This window comes from Anopheles gambiae, chromosome 2, assembly GCF_943734735.2.
Source record: "Anopheles gambiae chromosome 2, idAnoGambNW_F1_1, whole genome shotgun sequence".
Lineage (NCBI taxonomy): Eukaryota > Metazoa > Arthropoda > Insecta > Diptera > Culicidae > Anopheles > Anopheles gambiae.
This window is the reverse complement of record NC_064601.1, coordinates 76721380-76743410: the sequence shown is the minus strand read 5'-3', so window position 1 is coordinate 76743410 and position 22031 is coordinate 76721380. Positions and strand designations below refer to the sequence as shown.

General features: G+C 41.4%; 1 protein-coding gene across 8 annotated transcripts in view; it reads left to right on the top strand.

Moving 5' to 3' along the window:
- Positions 1-1314: 1314 nt before the first annotated feature.
- The window catches only part of LOC1275845 (hillarin), a 32028-nt gene continuing 11311 nt past the window's right edge, over positions 1315-22031 (top strand). For 2 of the 8 annotated variants that reach the window (XM_061642593.1, XM_061642586.1), the window contains exons 1-2: positions 15351-15668; positions 17227-17765. In XM_061642593.1, the coding sequence (XP_061498577.1) occupies positions 17577-17765 (189 nt within the window). In that variant the 5' untranslated portion in view covers positions 15351-15668; positions 17227-17576. Of the gene's footprint in view, positions 1501-14924; positions 15076-15350; positions 15669-17226; positions 17766-22031 lie in introns of those variants that run through there. The other 6 variants (XM_061642588.1, XM_061642587.1, XM_061642590.1 and 3 more) reach the window with 6 other exon arrangements.

Genomic DNA, 22031 nt, shown 5'->3' with positions numbered 1-22031 from the left:
GGTGTTAATTTTTAATTTATTATAGCATTTTGTTCATTATTTGATTGATGATAGCATGATTTATCATATGATTCATAATAATTTTCATATAAAATGGTTATAGATGATTGAATCAAACCTATAATGATTTAGAAAAAAAAAAAAAAATATCAGCCGTAATGATTTACTTCGTCGTGCAGTGTGTTTATATTTTATTGTAGACTTGAAAGACTTGAAGATTTCACTCTTTATGTGCCTTTTCTAAAGTAACTCTAAACATTACAGGGCTACCAAATGATTTACACGATTATTTAAGAAAATAATTATTTTGCCTCTCACTTTCAAAGCCAGAAATGCTGTAACCTTACATTTTACATGGAAATGTTCCAGGATTGTTTAAGTCAGCGATTGGCAAAGTACGGCTCGCGAGCCGCATACGGCTCTTTGATTTGGAGGTGGTGTCTCCTAATCTTTAATTTGTTTTATAGAACTTTCACACGTTTTTACTTTTAGTTTATCTAATTGGCTCTTCACGTGGAACTTCTCGAACATTTTTATAGAAATTGGCAAGTTTGTATCTTTTGGTCGCAAAGTTTGTGCACCGCTGAATTAAGCAATATTGGAGATTGGAAACACATTAACATTATTTAATTTCAGAAACATATATACACGAGTTATTAAACAGAAAATCAACAATTAAATAGATTTATTTTCCACACATACAAATACAGATAACATATGCGTCAGAAACTTAAGCGAGCCGGCTGTACATTTGATGCTATCCGTATCGACCGGAAATTAGAGACCGGGAACGTTAGTATGGCGTAGAGACGAAACATTGCAGTGAGCGTGGAGCATCTGCTCGGGCATTGAATATGTTAAGTTGTTTCAAGTTATTTTGTATTTCGTATCCTTTGATGTGGTCCATACATTTTCACCTAAAAGTATATAGACTATTCCCTTATGCCAATTTGCCGATGTGTGGCTTACGATGCTTCTGATGCCATCGGCATGTTTACTGCAATTGTTGCTTAAAATTTAGGGTTATCAATTTCAATTCGCCAAAAAATCTTCTTCACGGGTACTCAACTAACCTGTTCCATTACCCAGTGACATTCCACCGTGCATAGTGCTCGAGGCGGGGATGATCACATTGATCGGCCGAAACCAGCCTCACGCTCCCGATCTCTTCTCTCCCGTTTATCTCTGACCGTGCGCGCTTCCGCGATTCTCTTTTGATCGTGACGGGTCTAAAATGAGCTTTCATGGTGCTTGACTCCCGCGAGATAGATCGCGGAGCAGTACCACGAAAACAAGAGTAACGCCGGCGGTCGTCGTCGGATTGCGTACAGTGAACTGTTTATAGTTGAGGTGAAGCTTTAACTCAGTCGTAGATCAGTTTCCAGCGAGTACACGCGTCGGATGGAAGTTGCTGTGGATGAGAGATTCGAATGTACGTTCTGCCCTGGTGAGAAAGCAGACTGTCTGTATGTGAATGAACAGAGTGTAGCAAGATTGGCTGTGAGTGTGTGCTGGGTGTGTGGTGTTACATGAAGATGTGCTTTATTTTGTTGTAGTAGTTGTTATTGTTCTTGTTGTTGTTGTTGTTTGTGCAAAAATGTTGTTTCGCCATTACTTCGAACCCTCTGTTTCGTCGCTGCATGTTCGGAAGGAAGAGTTCTTTTACCGAGAAAGGGGTGCTATGGCTGTTTGCGGAAATTGGTTCTGTTCGTTCCGTGCCTTCGTTTAGCCGTGTTCGTGCAGCAGTGCAACAAATAAACGCCAAAGCGGAACCAAAAGCTGGTTGGCGGTGCCACCGATTATAGGACCGGAACAGCAGCAGTAATAGCAGCAGCAGCAGCAGCAGCAGCAGCAGATATAGGAGAAAAGCTAATTAGACACTCTATCCAAGTGTCAGCAAATGAAAGAGGCAGTGTCTTGGGGTAGGTTTTGTGTGTGTATTTTTTTTTTATTTGCTACCACCACACGATCCAGCAAAGTTCAAACGTCGTTTTGTTTTCGGCCTAGTTCTTCATCAGTGAATCGCATCGCTTTTTTTCGCACCAACCCGAAACAATAACGGTGGATAATGAAGGTATTCGTTTTGGGGGGACGGTGACAGTTGGTGTAAAAGAAAGAAAAAGATGATTAAAAGACTGCGATACAACGCGTTCAGTCCCCTTTTGTACTTGATCTTTGAACATCTTCGTTACATCATCGTACGTGCGTGATCGAGAAAAGCTTTCAATGTGTTTGCTACCCATAGCTGGGTGGTAGGAAAGGAGTGTGACTGTGAAAGGAATGAAATACTGTATTTGATATTTTTACCTCGTCGCTGAAAACAATACAAAACGAACACACAAAATTATTGTACAGCATTCTTCATCAGACTTTGTCATGGTGTTTGTATGCGCAAACAGTGTATGTTAAGGAAATCGTACCGGTGGAGCTGGGCGCATTTGTTCCCCTCCACTAGCTCAACAAACAGTCAGGCTCAAATGGTGCAAATGCATGCTCGAATCTCGAACGTACCTCAGAAACACTCGGAAGATGATCTGCCACACAGGGGGTAGATCGGGAGGATGAGATCATCTGCAAAGCGAAAATCAATCATCCAGAGGAGCTCATCTGCGTGACAGTGGTAGAAATTGCTCTCATGGAGTAGAAAATCTTCACAGAGAAAGCAATATAATACACAGAACAACATCATCATCATGATCATCATCGTCGTCATCATCACACATTCCCTTGCGGACGAGATCGCTTATTGCGACTGTGAATCAACACCAGGTTGAGTGTAATTGTGAGCTGCGCCGTGTTTTCGTGTATCTGTGTGTGTGTGAGTTTTGCGTTTTGCCTGGCACGGGAGATGTAACTGTGTGTCTGTTTATCTGTGTAGTGCTGACGAATAGGAATGAAAGAGAGAGAGAGAGAGTAAAAAGAGAGAGAGAGAAAGGGAGAGAGAGAAGGAATGAAAAATCCATCGATCGCCTTTTGGCCCATGTGCCGCTGAGCCTCTACTCTTCTCTCCACGCTGAATGGTTGTTGACTTGTTTTTCCTCTACGAGTTTTCCCGCTGTTTAGCTTTTATTTTGAGGTTACCGCAGACAAAAGCCTCTGCAAGCAGGTGAGAAAAATGCTAATGCTCACAGGTTGAACAGGGACAGGGAACGAGCAGGCGCGGTATGAGCGCAAAATGAGCGTGAGTGAGTGAGCGGCAACAATCGCCACAATAGTACCGCACAATGGAAACTTTGGGTTTGTTGTGAAAATGAAAAATCCGTACCTCTTTTGGGAAGCACGATGATGATGATGACGGTGGTGGCGTTTGAAAACTATTTCGTTCTGCGCAATCCCGGTGTTTGTGCACCGGTTTCGCTCATGATGACCCCTGGAACGGCTACGAACGAAAGACTGCAAGACGGCAGCAGGCGACGAACCCCGCAAAAGAGCCCGGGAATGCTGTCGTAGCGCTGCCGCAAGGTTCAAGAGCGACTTCGATGCTGGTAGATACGGTGCACTGCAATGTGTGGTTTCTTCTTCGGCTTCTCCTTCATTTCTCTAGCATCTATGGTGTGTTGCTAGGCCGCTTTGCTCTCCGATGGTCGATGGCAAGACTGTTGTTGGACGTTTGCTGATGTTGCCTGTTGGAGGGAAATTATGGTTATGTGGTAATAAGGGCACACGCTCGGCCGGTGCATGCGATTGAGACATACCGCTTATTATGGTGCGTAATTTTGGGAAGCGAAGGCAAAACAAAAGTAAAGAAATGGTTATGCACCGCTTTACACGCTGTTAAGAAAACGAGTTTTAAGGTTGTTAGACAAACCCCTTCGTACGCATTGTTAGCATTTTAACCAATTCGGCAATGTGTGAACGCAGCTCGTACGACATTAATATTTAGCAAAATGATAAAAAGTATTGTATGGGAAGCCTCATCACACAGTGCTGTGCAGCGGTTAAATTGAAAGTTTTGACAGGAAACCATCTGGATCACTGCCGATACCTTTCCATAATGCCGTCTAACGACAAAAAATGAATAAATTACCCACAAGATTGTCACACGATCGATGCTTTTACAGCGCACCGTTAAGCTGTGAAATAAAACACAGCCCACCGTGTATCGCATGAGCACGCCTATAGCATAAAAGGAAATAAGAAATCATTTCAAAATTCATACACCCCCGCGTACCACCGCGTACCGTGCCTTACGTGCGTGTGCGTGGACAAATATTGATCCAAAAATATGCTGTGCTTCATCAAACACCTCTTAACGATCGTCACACAAGTTTGTCGTATCGGGGAATCGGGGCCAGCCCAGGCACAGCAATGTAAAAATCGTACAAAACGATCTCACTCACGCATTTCTCGCAGGGCCATCAGCCTTGTGCCTGTGTTTTAACAGTTTTTTTTGTTATTGTTGCTTTTGTTCGCCGAAAACGCACGCACAAATTGAATCGATTTGAGAGGAGCGTAAAAAGGGAGTAACAAACCACCCGTAGCTTAATCGATTTAGTTCAGTGATCAGCGAAATATATTGCCATTGCCGGGTGTTGCGCGAATTTGCTCGTGCGGAAAGCAACCACACACACACACACACACACACACACACACACACACACACACTCAAAAACATATGTTTCCTTCCGATTGTTGCCCATGCACGCGGTTTGGTTTCAATGCCACCGATCATTACACACTGGAACGCAGGGGCGAATGAGTGATAAACATCTTCGGTATCTGCAACATCGAAATTGCGAAACGCCTTTCTATCGATTGCATTCCTGTGTACAGTGACCTCTAAATTAAGGCAACGAAGGAATGGAAAAAGGTTCACTTTGCCTTGCACCTAGCTCGTGACAGCAAATTCCTTCGAGCTATTCCGTCCACCCGGTACCGGAATATAATACATTTTTAATTGCATTCACTGATTAGTGGGTGTGTGCGTGTGTGTGTTTATATTCTCGTGCGACACTAAAGGCCTCGGTTGTGTTTCCTGTCCACTTTCGGAACCAATAAGCTGCGTTGCATTGTTGCGAGAAAAGATGAATGAATAGAAACAACCTCTATCGACTCGGTGACGACGATGACGTCGACGACATCGACGATGGCGGCGGTTCTGTCACACATGATCCGCCGTATGTCTTTGCCATTGGCGAGCCGTTCTCTCAACCATGGCAATGGCCGTGGACCTCCGTGTGCTGGCGTTTCTTTGGCGGCACAAGATTTGCGTTCAGGCATGGGCGGTGTGTATGTGTTTCCTTTTTCCACTCAGCTTTCATTCACCCTTTGCGCACTCAGGCTCCACATCTGTTCTGCTGGTCGCATTTTTTTTGTTGGTTAGCATCGTACTCCGTCGGTGATGTTTATTGACGGTGTTCTAACCACATACGCCTCTGCTTTCTTGTGCGGTGGCGATGACGATTACGGTGACGGTGCGATCGTATAATTCATTGGAATCCGGACATCCACTCCAAACATAGACGCCACTGAGGGGGTGGCTAAAAAAGCATCCGTAACACCAGGATGGCAATGGTTCTTAATTCCGGTCCGCCGGTGGTGAACTCTACCTTGGGTGCTGGTTCGTGAATGAAGACATGTTAAATACGGTATCGCAAGCGGTGGGGATAGCGCTGCTGCATTGGATGCCGTCTGTTTTCTCGCTCAAAATTTACTTTGCACAGTATGTTTTTAATGTTGTAATGTCCTTTTCATAGATAATTGACATAAGTATCCATCGTAAGGCAGTTCCTTATATTTATTAACACATGTTTGGAAAAAACCTTTACTAATCAACCATGATTACTTGGAAAGATATGCGCTTATTTGCTTGATCATCTAAAGTTAACTTTCATGGTGAATTGAGGATTACAGTATGAATTGATTGTAGCGGAATTTGGGGCAAGTGTGCCATACGGGGCAAGAGTGCCACCAAGCATTTTTCCTTGAAAACTTTAGTTTAATGATCAATTTTGTATACAGTTGGTTGCTTTCCAATGACTGGGTATACTGAGCCAAATTTCATATAGATCAATCGATATTTCCAATTGTTTTGAACTGATTTATGTTGAGTTTCAAAATTGAGCAGAATATTATAATTTTTTAATCCAATCAAATAAGCTCTCAAAAATCATGCGAACAATCAACCGAGAAAATATTTACACCACCGTATAGCTGAGAAAACGTAAAATTTTTTGTGGGGTTAGTTGAAAAAAACTTTCTTTTTGTAACTGAAAAATTCAATTTCAAAAAAGTTACAACTTTTGGGGCAAGTGTGCCATCTCTGTTTGGGGCAAGTGTGCCACCATCTTTCATAGGCGAGAGCTGTCAAAAATGTAAACATTGTTGTAGCGTGCTGCGGAATGGTGCGCTATTGTGAGCGGATTCCACGCCAGAAAAACAGAACAGTAACAAACCATATTGTGGTACAGTTGGTGGTCAAAAAGGGTTCATTGGTGACTAAATACATGTAGGAATACATACACTAGTGGTACAAACGTAATTATTTCCTATTATCTAAGAAATACGGTTATTTTAACCAGGTGGCCGTCTTGCCCCATACGAGTGGCACTCTTGCCCCATAGCCCAAAAAACAACGTCTTTTTGGACCCTTTTTAAAACGCTTCAAAAACTGTTTTATTTGCACTTTTTTCAAGCGAAACTCATTTATAAGTGAGGAAATAGATGTAAAATGGTTATGAGATTTAAATCGGCTTTTGAAAAACACGTTTTAGTGAGTTATAACTTGAAATGCTTAAGGTGGCACACTTGCCCCAAGTTCCGCTAACGGCGTTTTACTAGCCGTACTGTTGACACTTCTTGTGCTAATGGCTAATATTCTTCTCAAGATATTTCCCTCTTTTTGATTTACCTCATACCAGGCATACTCGGTTGTATTATAATAATAATTGTTATATTATTCGCTTGGTGATGGTGATGTTCTTGATACAGTGATCTTCGTGAATGTACATCGTTTGGTTTCTGGTGTATTTTGTCTTTTGTAGCGATGGATTAGGTTCAGGTCTATGGAGTTGGCTTCCTTCGAATGCTATGGAGTTATGTTAAATGGGAGGTGTTTTGACGACAGCATCACGTCGAATAAATTTAGCGTCATCACCTTGCCTTTTGCTCATTTTGACGCATTACTTCCTGAATTAGACTTACTAGACTTATTAGAAGACTTCCTGAACTTCCTGAACTGGCTGTACCTGAAACAACACATACTGTATTGTATTCTATACAATACACAAAGTATTCCACTTCAATAAGGCATTCTGTCTTCCTTTTGCGGCGATGTTGATGCTCTGGATGCATTTTACCGACCAAGTCTGCGTTGGACTGTTTTTGGGCATATCAACTAAACATTTACAAAATTAATGTTGTTAACGTTGGGAATGGGAGGATGGGGAAAAAGTGAAGTAAGGATGGGAGTCATAGGATAAGATCGTTGTTTTAGCGAAACCGTAAATAAGCCTCATAAAGATCAGATCCCTGCAGGCAAACATGTCACGTATAGGTGTACTAGGGAGCTTATTGGGTTTCGCAGTTTCGTACTCCACGCAGGACCATAGAAGATGGCTCACATCGCAAAATAGTTCTTTGTAACAGTGGTTAAATTAGACGTGATCCGCTAAATAATTGATTTTTTTTAAAGAAAAGCTATTTATATTACATTACATGGACATATTGTACTGATTGTGTTGTCCACAGTAAGAAAAATACATACAACAGACACGTATAGCAAAATATTCAAACAAATTTGATAAAGAAGCTTTAGACGAAGTCTAAAAACCAGTACAAATAATTTTAGTCGAAAATTTTGAAAGTGTTCAGTTTTTCAAGAAAAATAAAAAATAGGATGAGAATGAATATGTATGTCAACTGTTTGATTGCATGTTTTGGAAATGTTGATGTGAAATTGAAAGATTCTTGTTTTTTTCTCAATTTAAATGAATTTGTAGGATAAACAAACAATGTATTTTCTATGAGCTGCAGTAATGAGGGGATAAAAATATAAGTCCCCTCAATAAATGTGGGTCCACTTAAAAGGTTAGAGAGAACTAATCACTGCCTTACAATAAACAAATAACACACAAAATTTAATGCGAAAACTTAGATACACACCAGAATATCTTAGACTCATACCATATTTCGAAAATTTTGTTTGGTTGCGTTAATATTTAAACTAACTGGCAAACACATTATAACATTTTCAAAAAAAGATAAGGATAATGTACTTAAATGTAGCTAAATTTGAATGTTATTCCATTATTGGTGTACTGTGAGCTTATCGATAGCTTGAGGCACTAGTCAGAATTAAGTCCCCAGACATTTAATCTTTCAATGATAATACTCCAAATATCTATATAATCCCACGAAAATCTCGTCCATCTCGACCCTATGCAGGAGAACGGGTGCAACATCATCATCATCATCATCATCATTGATGGATTTAGCCTCTGTTTGTTATTAATTTCATTTTGACCTAAATCTTCTTCCTGGTCCTAGTACTTTTTTAAAAATGCTACTAAAAGTGAAACAAATGAGATAATTACAAAAATGCTTTGGAAATTAGATCAACCTTCAGGATTTCTAATTTAAATTAAATTTCCCCGTACAGTGTGCATTCAGCTAATTTTCAAATTCATTGCCACGATAAAGCGTGGCCTTGATCAACACACCCATTTGCTCGTGCAAACACAAATGCAAGAAAAAGCAATCCGATCGACGCACCATACACCATCGTACCTTATCGATCACGGTTTCGTAATGCGCCCATCAACTTCCGTGCGTTTCAAGGTGCATCACGTTCACTTCGGTGCAAAGCTTGTTTTTGAACTTCACCAAATAGACAGCACCTTCACCGCGCGCCATTCCAACCATTCGAATGGAAACGGACATGGTTATTGGCATAGCAAAAACCGTACCGGTACCGTACTGTGAAGCCCACGAAATTGCGCCTGATAATGCTTCGTTTACATACCCACCCCTAGGATACCTTGGCAGGGGTGAGGAGGGAATGCGGGAGGGAAGGGGAGGTAAAACACTATGACACGCGCGTTTCTTACGGTCGCTATCGATTGGCGGATTCAATTTCAAGCCAAATCGACGGCGTAGGTGAAAGCGATGATTCCTGTTATTTGCGCGTCTGGTTTTTGTGTACGCAGCGAATGGGTATGTGTATGCGCTGTATTTTTTTTGGCAAACCCATCATGCAAGATTCGATTTTATTCACCTTACAAAAATACATCCCCTTTCAGCCCGGTTGAAAAGCCGTTTCTTTCCACTCTCGCTTGGCGATCGGCCGAACTGGTGGTCGTTCGCGCGAGTTGATTAACATTTTCCAACGCTCGATTAGCGGGCGCGACCACCACTGGCCAACGAACCCCGCGGCCACCAATGCAAACGAAAGTGAGAATGATCGAAACTATTTTGCAGCGATGTACGATGTGATTTCTTTTTCTTTTCGCGGTATTTGTAATGTAATCCCGCACCATCCCGCACCGTCCTCCGACGCAAACGAATTGACCATCGGTCGCTCGTTGATTGGTGGGTTCGTTTTCCCGGCCACCGAGCTCTGATGGGCTCGATGTGGTTCGATTGTGCAAACTTGCGGTCAAATTACGCACCGCTTCAAACGCTCTAAAATGGTTTTATTGACACGCTGTTATCGGCGCACGCCTATTATCACCAGGCCCAATAACAACCCGATTATTGCCACCATCAGGCTCATCATCATCAGCAGCCGGCTGCCGTAATATTGCAACGTTTTGCAAAGCAATTACGATTGCGGGCTGCTCGGCTGCACAGATCTGATAGCGGCGTTTGGAAATTTACAGCAACCACGGCCGGCGTGTACCCACGTTAGTGGGATGATGGCCACTGGTCAATAAAAATCATCTGCGCGTAAAATGATTAGTGAAGATAAAACCGCGATGCCCACTAAAACTAAAACTTCACTGCTGCACTGATTTTCTCGCCGTCCCTTTCTTTGACTCTTTCCATTTCGGCGTTGCGCTTGCATTGTTTGCGTGGCACAACTTGTTTGTTTTTCTTCTTCTCTATCTCTATCTATTGTGCAACCTGAGATGTTGGTAAACTTTGGGTTTGGTGGAGGGGTTCATTCATCACACCCGCCACCCCAATAACTGCTACAACTGGGTGACGATCGCATTTTGTTTTAGCTCATGCATTGATTACTGACGCCGATGGAAATACTGTTGATATTTAAGCCAATTGGTTCAAGATGTGGGAATTGTACCTAACGAGCCTGGCACAAATTAAATAGAAATACATACCACCTTACTGCATACAAATGCACCGAACTATAGCTATCTCATGCTCTGCTAAACTCGGTACCTCTATATTGTTACAATTATATTTTATACTTAACGCAAATTACACTACACTCTTTGCTAATTCAGATTACGGATTACTTAATGTGGTGTCGAGCGGCGAAATATTGTTGGAAAGACTATTTCTTATGTTATGACTCTTAAGACTGAAAGGGCCCATCTACAGCACTCTGTTAAACGTACTAGTTAAAACCATTTCTAGACCTCTAAGATGTGAAACGCCAATGAATTATCAAAATTACAGCTTATTGCTATAGATATGTTCTTGAAACAGCAATGAAGTAATGAATATGAAGTCATAATAATGGATGAGAACTATTTGGCAAATGTTGTCTTGATATTTTTTTCTGATGAAATCGCTCGCGTATGAGTGGAAATACATGCCGAGAAAATTTCACTGGCGAAATATTTAATCCAAATTTAATTTAATGTAAAATATTAATATTAAATATTAAATGAGTTATGCTTGGGTATGAAGCTAATTCATATTTAATTCGTCATACCCAAGCATAACTCATTTTTCAAAAACTCATGAAACTGAAACGATATTTGGATTCATATTCCGGGCAGTTTCGAGCTCATGTTTACGGACATTTTGATTCATATTCCGGACAGCCTCAAAATTTCATTAATAATCTTCATGGCAATTATCAAAAATTAAAAATCGACATGAACAGGAACTGGATATGAAGAAATTGAATAAAAACATCTCGAATGTCCAAATTTGAAGCTGTCCGTAATTTGAAGCATAACGTTTTGTCAATATTATGCAATTTTTTACTTTAAAGAAACATTTTATTTACAAAATATAGATTTGTTTCAAACACCCACAATTTCCTTTTTTATGTATTTCTCATGTAAACTATGAATTTGTTTATTAAAATATCATCATGGCTGACACAAATCAATAATTATATCAATAAAAATGGATTCCATTGGCTTCGGATCAAAAGGACTTCCCTGATCACATGTTCAAAAGATTTGTAGTGCAATATGTGTGGTTAAGGTATAGCAGCACATAGCTTTGGGAAGCACTTGTGCAGATTTTTTTTTTGTGAATCTCGGAATCATATCAAATAATCTATGCAGAGGATAAATCTACACACTGCAAGCAAAGGAAAAGAAAATTTTATATATTATGACTGGATACCACGAAATACAACTTACGCGAAAATTATAAATACTAGGATTTAGCAAGCTTTTTGTTAATAGCGGTACTAAGGTACTGCCTGGTATAATCTGTTCTATGTTCCATTCAAACAAGACTTAGTTTGCATTTAATAAAATCAATTGATTTTGATACCATGATCTCAAATAATAAGTTTCAAAACGTGCTTAAGAATACGCTTGAAGGTTGTTTAAAGCCAGCCATCAAAACTCCAATTTTAGTTTTAACAGACAGTCTTATAAACGTATTCATAACGTTTTAAAGCTTTTACATATTTAAGACTGTTACGCATCTTCAAAGGACATGTGTTTTAGTACACTCATTAACTTCACATGTCACTGTATATTATTTTAATTTGTATATTATTTTTAATGTAAATCAAAAACTTTAGATACAAAAAGTTTTGGAAACACACAATAATCGGACAGCTGAAACTTATCGAACGAAATGTCGATGATACGTTTAAACAAGTAATCATTTTTATGTGATCAACCTATAACAGGGATGGGGAAACTATGCGACCGAAAGAGCCAAATTCTATACAAATGTTCGTAGAGTTCCATGTGAAGAGCCAAATAGATAAGCCAAGAATAAAAATGTGTGAAATTTCAATGAAATATACAAACGTGCCGCCATCTCGAAATCAAAGAGCCTCATGCCAGTCGCGAGCTGCACTATGCCCAAGCTCCCGACCACGCTGGTTTTCGCTGGTCTTTTCGGGGATAATTCGTTAACGAATTATCCCCGAAAAGACCAGCGAAATACAGATCATTTTCGGGGATAGTGAACAAACGTGAAGGATGAACCCATGCAAAAAAGAGCTTAAAATAGAAATTAACATTTGAATTCACTCCCTCCCCTTATGTTCCAATTCACGCTCATGCTTCATCCTTGATGCTACCAACCACATCGCTAGTTCTACTTCGAATCACTTTGCCAGTTGCGCCACCATATTATTATTCATTACAGGGTTTTCAATGATATTATTGACGTGTTCAGCGAGTTGTTGATTCGTTCGGGCATATAATTGACACTTTTAGCGAGATATTGAATTGTTCGGAAGCAGGCGTTGAAAAGTTCGGCGATACTATAGAGCTGTCACTCTCGTACCCTTTGGAATGCAGCTTGCATCATTCTCATCAGAAGGTAAACAAACGGGTTTCGTAAAAATATGTTTGTTTTAACTAATTCATGTATTAAGCAGCTTGGGGACTGATTATTAGCTACTTTTAGAACTTTTCAGAATGAAAAATTGAACCCTGTGGCACAGTGTGTAAACAAAACAAATGACAACACTACAGAATTGCTGAACTTGTCAACGCCTGCTTACAAACAATTCAATATCTCGCTGAAAGTGTCAATTATATGCCCGAACGAATCAACAACTCGCTGAACATGTCAATAATATCATTGAAAACCCTGTATCGTGCTATTTGCTAGTTTTGTATGAAGGGGTACTGTTACTAAATGAATTAAAAGAAATAAATAAAACAATAAAAATAACAGATTAACTTTTGAACACACATTTCTAACAATGGGTAAAGGGATCTGAAGTTATTGGAGCTGTTTTAAAAATAAAAGAAAACTTTAACTCATCAATGAAAATGGAATTGAACTCAGGTCGACCATGGTGCAAATATTACACCCTTACCATTTGACCATAACTACTTCATGAACATGAATCGTTATCTATCAGTTTTAAACCCTTTAAATGAACAAAGAGATGTGTAAAAGTTCATCGATGCGTGTGAGAGAGTAGGGCTAATGAATAGAAAGATATGGCATGAGTTTGTGTTCATTATCCCCGAAAAATTTCGCTTGGGTGCCGATCGCTGACCTATAACATAAATCAGTTTTGCAGTTCATGAGGCTCAAAACACTTTATCCTGGAGCTCGCACTCTTTAAAAGTATATAGAGTATAGTTTGTATCACGCATAAATTATTTATTTATGTCAGGTACAAATCAGGTATTATTGCCAGATTTGTTGGATGCTTTTTGGCTCCTTCTTTATGTAATCAAAGCTGCTTCACAGACGTTAATTGAAATAAATCTTTCGATAATTCAAATGAATTTCCTATTTCACACCCCAAAATTGCACAAAAGGCTTGCAGTCGAATGGCTGTAATCGGTTAATGGTTGAAAAAAATATGTCTACGTGATCACCTATCGAGACACGATAATCGAAATCTATTAACAATCATCATTCCCCGCAAGCGAATGATCGACACCCGAACTGACCAAACTCGTTACCGCCACAAAGGGGGGGGGGGGGCTGCCACACGTGTCAAGTGGTCAAAATGTGAACCTACCACTCACAGCCGGTATGCAGCTAACGGTTGTTTGGGCCTGGGAAAGTACGTCACAGTTGCATGGCAATGCTTCCTGTTTCTTGGTTTCTTGGTGGACGCATCGAAAATGGAATGGCGCAGAACCAGTCGCTTCTTGGGGAAGGGGGGCATGAGGATCACCGGAATGGTGCGATGGCCTTCCTCGGTATTTGCGGAAGACAACTCTTACTTTCCATGCGTTCATTCGCTGGTGATATGATGGACAGATTTGCCGGCCATCCGCTGTTAATTGAACAATACATAGAGCGGATGTAGCTATATGGGCATGAAATTTGCAGCGAATTCTTTTAATTGCAATAAAAATGTAACAAAGGTAAAGAAAGACGGCACATTCAAGCAAAAAGGGTGTCAGAGTTCACGCAACACCAGGGTTTGCTCGCCCGACAAGTGGGTATTGCACAAGTGGGGAGATCGAAAGGGGTAAAAAAGCAAACCCCGAGCTATGCGAAGAAAGAGAGACAACCGGTGCAGCTAAACTTTCTCCATTCGGGCACACACAGGCAGCCGAGAGAAAAGGGCCGCCCGAAACAGGGAGTGATAAATTAATGCGAACATCCCAACTCGTAAGCGCGGAGAGCTCCGGACGGAGCGAAAGGCACAGAGAAAGGCATTCCACCCCGGCATTCGGTTCGCTGGAGCTGTGCGAGAGTGCGTTCAATGGAAGCTAGCTGTGCCAGCGAGCAAACGGCAGTACAAGAAAAAGCTAAACGGGGAGTGATCCGCCCAAAGGGTTGGAGCAGCGTGTGCAGAAAGCTCGGCCAGTAGTAGTCGCGTAGCGTCATCCGAATCAAGCACACAGCTCGGTGCTCCGACCGTTCGAAGCTCCACACAAGCCCCAGAATAGCCATACATGTTCTGGCACTGCTTGTGCACGTGCGCACACATACAACACGCTTACGCTTACACACACACACATACACGCCGCTTATTTGTGCCCACTTGCCACAGAGTGTGTCCAGTGCCCGTGGGACGCCGCTCTGCCACCGCGAGCAGCCCTCCCGAGCAGTCCCGTTCGACCGTGTTGGGTTGGGGTGGGCTGGGAGGGGTTGCTTTTCGCGAAGAAACTGTTGCTCCGGCTCCAGCGCTCCGGCGGAAAAATGGAATGGAGTGAAACGAGTTTTTCAATCATTATGTACCGCAGCAACAAGTAGTATCGAACAAAACCCGCCGCGAACGGCCGAGCCAAACCCGAGCCACGATCGCGCGAGCGAAAGGGAAAGAAAGTACGTGCGAAAGTGAAAAAAAGAGAGCGAGAAAAGTGAGACGGCGGGGTGTAATAAAACGGCAGCTTCGAGAAGTTCGGACCTGTCCGCTCTGGCGGACCGAAATCGGTGGTGGAATCATCTAGCGCCAGCGCCCAAAAAATCTGTAACTGGCCACCCGAACCGCGATCTGCTGCTAGCAAATCCGTGGAGTGTGAACAGCGTGTGCGGGGAAGGAGGTAGTGCGTTGACCGTACCTGGGGTGCAGTGTGTGAGAAAGTGTACGAAAGCATAAAACTAACCGCTTTTTAATGAAAAAAAAAAACAGCAATACCCTGCCGCTTGTGTGACACGATTTAAAGTGAAACTTTAAATTAACTTCCTCCCCAATTTCTCGCTCTCTTTCGCCGGCCACAACCTGGCGCAGGTCCGTCACGTCCGGTCGGTTGCGATCACTGCTTGTATGTGCGCCCAGCGGGGGAGAGGGTACGGTTCGCGAAATCTCGAGATTCGCGAATTCCAGTGCTCATCATAGCCCCCAAAAAACAGCGTGCAGAAAGAAGCAACGGCGCGCGTATTAAACATGAGGCTGTTTATGTGGTACCCTGTATCGAGTAAGTGCATTGAATGGCGTGATGAGAAGAGCGGAAATATTGAAAATAATGTCCAGCATAAAGGAGAAGGTCCATAAAATTCCTCTAATCCCCCTTGCAACAACGGACAGTGTAGCCGGCAGTAGTGCTGCTAATCGCTCAATCGTTCTCCTCTCCGATCGTTGTTTATTTCCTATTTCTCCACCTCAATTTTAGGCTTTTTCTTTCCCGATCACACAGTGCTGGGACATATTGCAATCCACTGGCCCTCCACTGTCCATCATCCTAACGCCAGTTCCGTGGCTTAGCTAACAAAACCCTTTCGGCTCGCGCATTCCCTTTCCTCGCATTCACAAAACTACGATCGCTGCACTGCAAACGATCCGAGCGAATGTCGAACGTTGAGCTTTGTGTTTTTATGTGTCCACTCGTTCGGTGGAAAAGCAATCGCACCGCCAGTATTACTATAATTCCGCCTCTACAAGGGTGGCCATTTTCTACGCCGATTCGCTTTCCCAAAAACCCCGGTGCCCGGCAATTGCGTACATCCGATCTTCGTCGCTAACGATCGACTCTCTGCCCAAGCGGGATGGTTGGAGAGGGGAGGGGCGTGGTTGGGTGTACAGATTGATTCGATTCGGTACGATCCTCCGGGCGGGATCAGTTCCCGAATCAACGCGTACGATGATGATGATGATGGGGACGGTGGCGGCAATGCGCTAGAGTTTTCCAGAGCGTGAAAATCCAAGAAGAGGAGAACTGTGTAGTACGGCTTGCGCGTGCCCCTATTGTGCCGCGATCGGCACACTGCACAACCATAACCACCGCACAGCAGCAGCAACCAAAACAACGACTAGCTAACAAAAAAATGCGTCTTCTGCCGTCTTTTTCTTGCCCCCGGCTCCGTGCATGAGCAGATATCTTCAGCGTGGTGCTGCAGATTGGATAATTTATGTAGTGCTGCACAACACCGTGCACCGGTGGTGAGGATGGTGCGATGGATAGAACGTCCATCATCATCCGTACCACGGTGTGCATAGCATTAACGGTTGTAGCAGTGCAATTGCCTTGTTTGTAGTGGTGTTGCGGTTTTGGAGCACCTGTGAAGTGCATCACAAAACCGGAAAAAAACATTATCGTAGCTTGCAGCAATTCGGTATTTGCCGATCGAAAGTATTCAAAGTGTTTCCAATTATTGATCGAGTCGACAAAAAAAAAAGATACGCGAAAACTAGGCCTTCTCCGCGCCCAAGAACAATCGAGCGCGAAGGTGTGGCCAAGGTGGAAAATGTACAAATAAAAAGCGAAAGACATAGACGAAGAAACATTGCGGATTTTAACGGTGACGGTTGGATCAGTGACCGTTGCGATTAAAATCCCATCACTTCGCGAAAGTGGGTACGAAACAAGTGGCTTTGACTCCACTTTCGTTGTGGCAGCCGACAGGCCAAACTTGTGACGGAGAGGAACGAGGAAGAAGAAAATAGATCATAATTTCTTGTTGTTTAATTTAAGTTAATTTCCCCTCTTGTTTTTTTTGGTGACGGTTTTCTTCCTGTATTTGGTTGCACCGGAAAAGTAAGAAGTGGATCAACGATCGTGTGAGTGAACAAAACAAAAACCATAAAGAATTAAGGAAAAACAGAAAGACGCTCGCTCGCGGTGCAGGAGTGAGATCAAATTTGGTGCACCGACGACCGCTTTTTGTGAGTGTGTGTGATTGAGTGTGTGTACATGTGATGTTTGTGCCTTCCAAGACAGTAAAGTGTCAGTGAGTGTAGCAGGCAAGAAAAGTCCGGCCAAACAAACAACCACCAACAAGTGCAGTCTCGGCAAGCCCCATTCCGCGACCCGAGCACATCGAACCGAGGCGACCGTTCGCTGGTGGATTAATTCATCCATCAAGGGAGCACCAACGACGGCAGCATCATGTACCGACCGAATTTCTACGAATCAACGTGCCTCCGGTGCAGCGAAATCGTTTACCAGGTGGATAGGGTGGGCCCGCTGAAAGATTTTACTTTCTTCCACTCCGGCTGCTTCAAGTGCAAACGGTGCGGAACCAAGCTGACGCTCAAGACGTACTACAACAACCAGCACAATCAGGATGATAAAGAGGTAAGTCAATCGGACCGATCTTACTTTCGCGTCATCGGCCGCTTTTCGCTCAGCAGCGGCCCAAGCAGCGGCACCAGGCAGCCGAAAAGGGGGGAAGCGATGATCGCAGGGCGGCCGGTGGGGCAATCGTAGCATTGGTGTGCCCCGATCGGGGGAAGATTAAAACAAGGAAATGAATTAAATGGCTACCGGGTATGATGGGCCTATTTGAGCAGTTACCGCATAAAATGTACTCGCTAATAGCTCCGGGGCCGCTAGTGAATGCATCATTTTTCCACCGCGTGCAAGATGTTCGATATGGTAAATTCGTTTCGTTTCGATGCCTCATACACGTTGCAAATGCAGCGCTACACAAATTCCATTTTGCTTCGCCCATCTCTTGGGCGTTGGTTTGACAGTACATTCAACCAAACCAAATCGGTACATAAGTAGTAGATATATTTGCCTGTGTAAAATCGGTTGGATATTCATATTACAAGAATTCTCATATTACAAGAAGTCATATTACTAAGTGCTTTAGAGCACAGATTGACTAAAAGAGTCTGGCCTTATAATGTTATATGGAGTTTTTTACACAACTGTTGCAATCTAAATCGACCCATATTTGTTGCACATTTGGCAGTGCTCATGATTCTGATCTTTGCTAATACAAACATTCGATAAAACCAGTTCGGATTCCATTTGGAACATCCTCTCACAGCAAAAACTAACTAAATAGATGGCTTAATCGCTTGGGAGTGTTACAAATCCTAAGTAGAACATTTTAAGTACAGGTGTCCCCCGAGATACGACTGTATTTGGGACCGAAAAAATGTCCCAAAGCAAGGCGTAAGTCGAAAAAGTCGTAAGTCGAATATCTATGAATATAAAGTTTATAACCGAAGTTGAAGAGTTGGAATCTATGATATCGTGTATTTTATTTAAAAGAATGTTCGATAATGTAATAATTATATTTTAAAAGACGCACACAATATAGATATTCAAGATAGAGTAGTTGTGGAATCTTTGGAAATGTGTGTATAACGGTTATTAGCCCAGAATTTCAAAAAATACATCAATTTCTTGTCAATGACAACTTTTAACTGTCAAAATCAAAATCGTCGTATCTGCGAATCGTCGTAACTCGAGGGGGTCGTAACTCGGGGGACGCCTGTAAAGGCTTAATCACAGACACCTCAATTAGAGGCTAGGTGAAGGGAATTAGAGTCAGGGTCTTTAATAGCTCGTTTTCTATAAAATAGATTTTTATTTCTATATGTTTTTCAATAGCAGAATCATTTTTGGATATTGTTCAACATGAATTGCTTTCTTTTAAATTATGTTTAATTGCAGAGGTATTAAATTCTGAAATGATCAGGAGTTCAGTTCAATTATACTTTACCATCTTGTAAAAGGCTCTGTTATGTAGACAGTTGTCTAATTTAGAATAGATAAAACATTTTAAATCGTAGCAAAACAAACATAATTTTACTAAAGACGACATGAAAACCTAAACCGGGGCATACATAAGTTATGTTATACAACAGAATTACTTTATTTCGACCTCAATTAAGTTTCTTGTTATCAATTTTAAAAATATACAGAAGAATTTTCTAAATTATGATCAGTTATGCACGTATAGTTTATTTTTGTTTGCTTTTTTGTCTCAGTTTGGTAAGCATTTTCAGTTTAAAAAAAGAACGATCTTTGGTTTACATACGTTTAGTTTATTCACGTTGTGGTGTTGTAAATTACCAAAAAACCCCCAGGGCAACCTTACGCATAGAAAAAATAGTTTCAGCATGATTCCTGAACAATTTTAAAGCGGAACAAAAGAGTCTAATCAAATTCCATTTCAATTAAATTGTCAACTGAAATCTCGGATTTTTCTGTCAAAACATACGAGCATAAAGCTCAAATTTTCAATCAAAAAGCGAAATTTTAAATAGACACTGTTTCTTACACTTACCTTTTCCAAAGGTAGTTCAATTGAAGATACTTTCAGAATTTCAGCCACTCAGGATATTTACGAAACTATACAAGAGTCACTGCATCGGAAACAGTAAATGTATGATTTTGTATTTATGTTAGTTTTTAATTCCTATCTGTCAATTTCTTGCCCGAAATTTTAGAGTGTGTTGAAGAACTCTTAAAACACAACTTCTTCTTCTTCTTTTGGCCCCTACAACCGTTGTCGGTAAAGGCCTGCCTGTACCACTTGAAGGATTGGCTTTCAGTGACTTGGATTACCCCCCATAGCAGGTTTTAGTCAGTCTTACGTATGGCGGCACGGTGTATTTGGGGCTTGAACCCATGACGGGCATGTTGTTAAGTCGTACGAGTTGACGACTGTACCATGAGACCGGCTTCAACACAACTTACATTATTGTAATTGCCCATCCTGTTTATCAATCCTTGAACAATATTCTCCTTCGTGTAATAATTTTATAACCGATTATTTACTTTTTTATAAGAGCGATATCCTAAGCGAGACGTTCAATCATACACACGGATGTACATATTAAGCTCGAACCATACATGTGGTATACGAGCTCTATGTGTGGAACTACAAAATGTAAGCTCAGTAAAGCTGGTTTGTTCTGAACGTCTGTGTAACCCTCTAAAACAGGGGTCTCCAAACTTTTCAGCTCACTGGCCACATTGCTTCGAAAATAACTATGTTGAGGGCCATTTCACGTTACTTTGAACTAATAGGTAAACGTTAAAGCTCGTTTTTATAACAAGACTCTAACGAGACTCGCACAGGTTCGTATTACTTAATCTTGATTTTCGTCTAAGAAAAGTAAAAGATAAAATTTCATTTAAAAAAGTCAAATTAATTCTAATATTTGTTTTTAACCATTTTAAACCATTTAAAAAGTCATCGTGGGCCGCATTGACATCACATGTCCGGGCTAGCTCACTACAGCGCCTACCACAACTATAAGAAAATTCATAAGAGATAGATATTAACAGTGAATGTATGAGTTGTGCAGAATATTATTTCACATCTTTGTATATTTTTTCAAATTTTTTCAACACATTTTTGCACGACTTATGACGAAAAAACAAATTTATGGTCATACCATAACTAAAAAGACACTTTATAGTAGGATCAGTTTTGAACCGTTGTTCACAAAATTGATAAGGTTCTCATGTCAATTTCAAAATAGTTTTTGAAAAACGTTTTTGTTGCTACGGATGTAGCTATCTATTTATTATGAGTAGCTTGGTAGACGTTTTTAGAACTGGCTTTGTGTTTATATATATTTGCGCAGTTTAAAAATTTGTCTGTCCTTTCTAGCTTAATATTTGCTACTGGCCTAACTTGGCCTAACGATGGCGCCTATTTCCCGAACAGCCCCAAACAGCCAGAATTGCATAAGCAGCTCATTTTGGCACGCTAAAGATCGCTGCTCTAATTCGCCTTTTGCAGTAGATAAACAGCATTAAAGTTCTATGTGCTTCTTTCAAACAGCGCCTTAGCAGCTTCCTTATGCCACGATGCCAGGGATTATTTTTCTTTGTGTTTTATTTTCAAGCAAGCGTCATCGATGAAATAAACAACAAGATTTGTTTCGTTTAAACACATATGTATATTTTTAAATCCTTTGTATTGATGATTACACAAAATTTTACACAATTTACTGATAATTCACAATCACTTCACTCAATATTCATTCTTCAATTAACGAATCTAACTTGTGCAGCAGCAATGAGATTATTGCCGGCGTCCGTCTTTGACACTTTGACAAGAGCCACCTTGTACCAATGTCATGCATTAAAAAGCTATAAAGTTCCACCAAGTTTAGTACCCTTTCTTAACAAGCCTTCAAGTTCCATCATGAACCCTACGCATAGTGCTAATCAGCCGCAAAGTTCCGAAGAGTACCATATGCCTGTTAAAAAGCTCCATAGTTCCGTAAAGTACCGTCTATCTCTTAATCAGCCACAAAGTACGACATAGGAACGATTTTTCGTTAAACAGCCCTAAATCAGCTTTAAAGTACGAGCTGGCTGTTTGGGGCTGATCGGTCTTGACCGCATTTGACCCCGTTTCGCGACCGCTGCCGAACTTTACCCTAATTGGCCCTATTTTTGATAAGCTAGCTGTTTCGCCTTAAGGGTTATCCTTCTGTCCTTGTCTGTCTAACAGCGCCATCTGGTGTTTTTTGCTACATCTATTCGAGCTGTCCTTGACAGCTCGTTGTTGTTATCAACACTCGCTTGGCTAATCCACACGAGGTCGATATCGTGCCAATATTTTACATACAGTGGAGCGCCGTT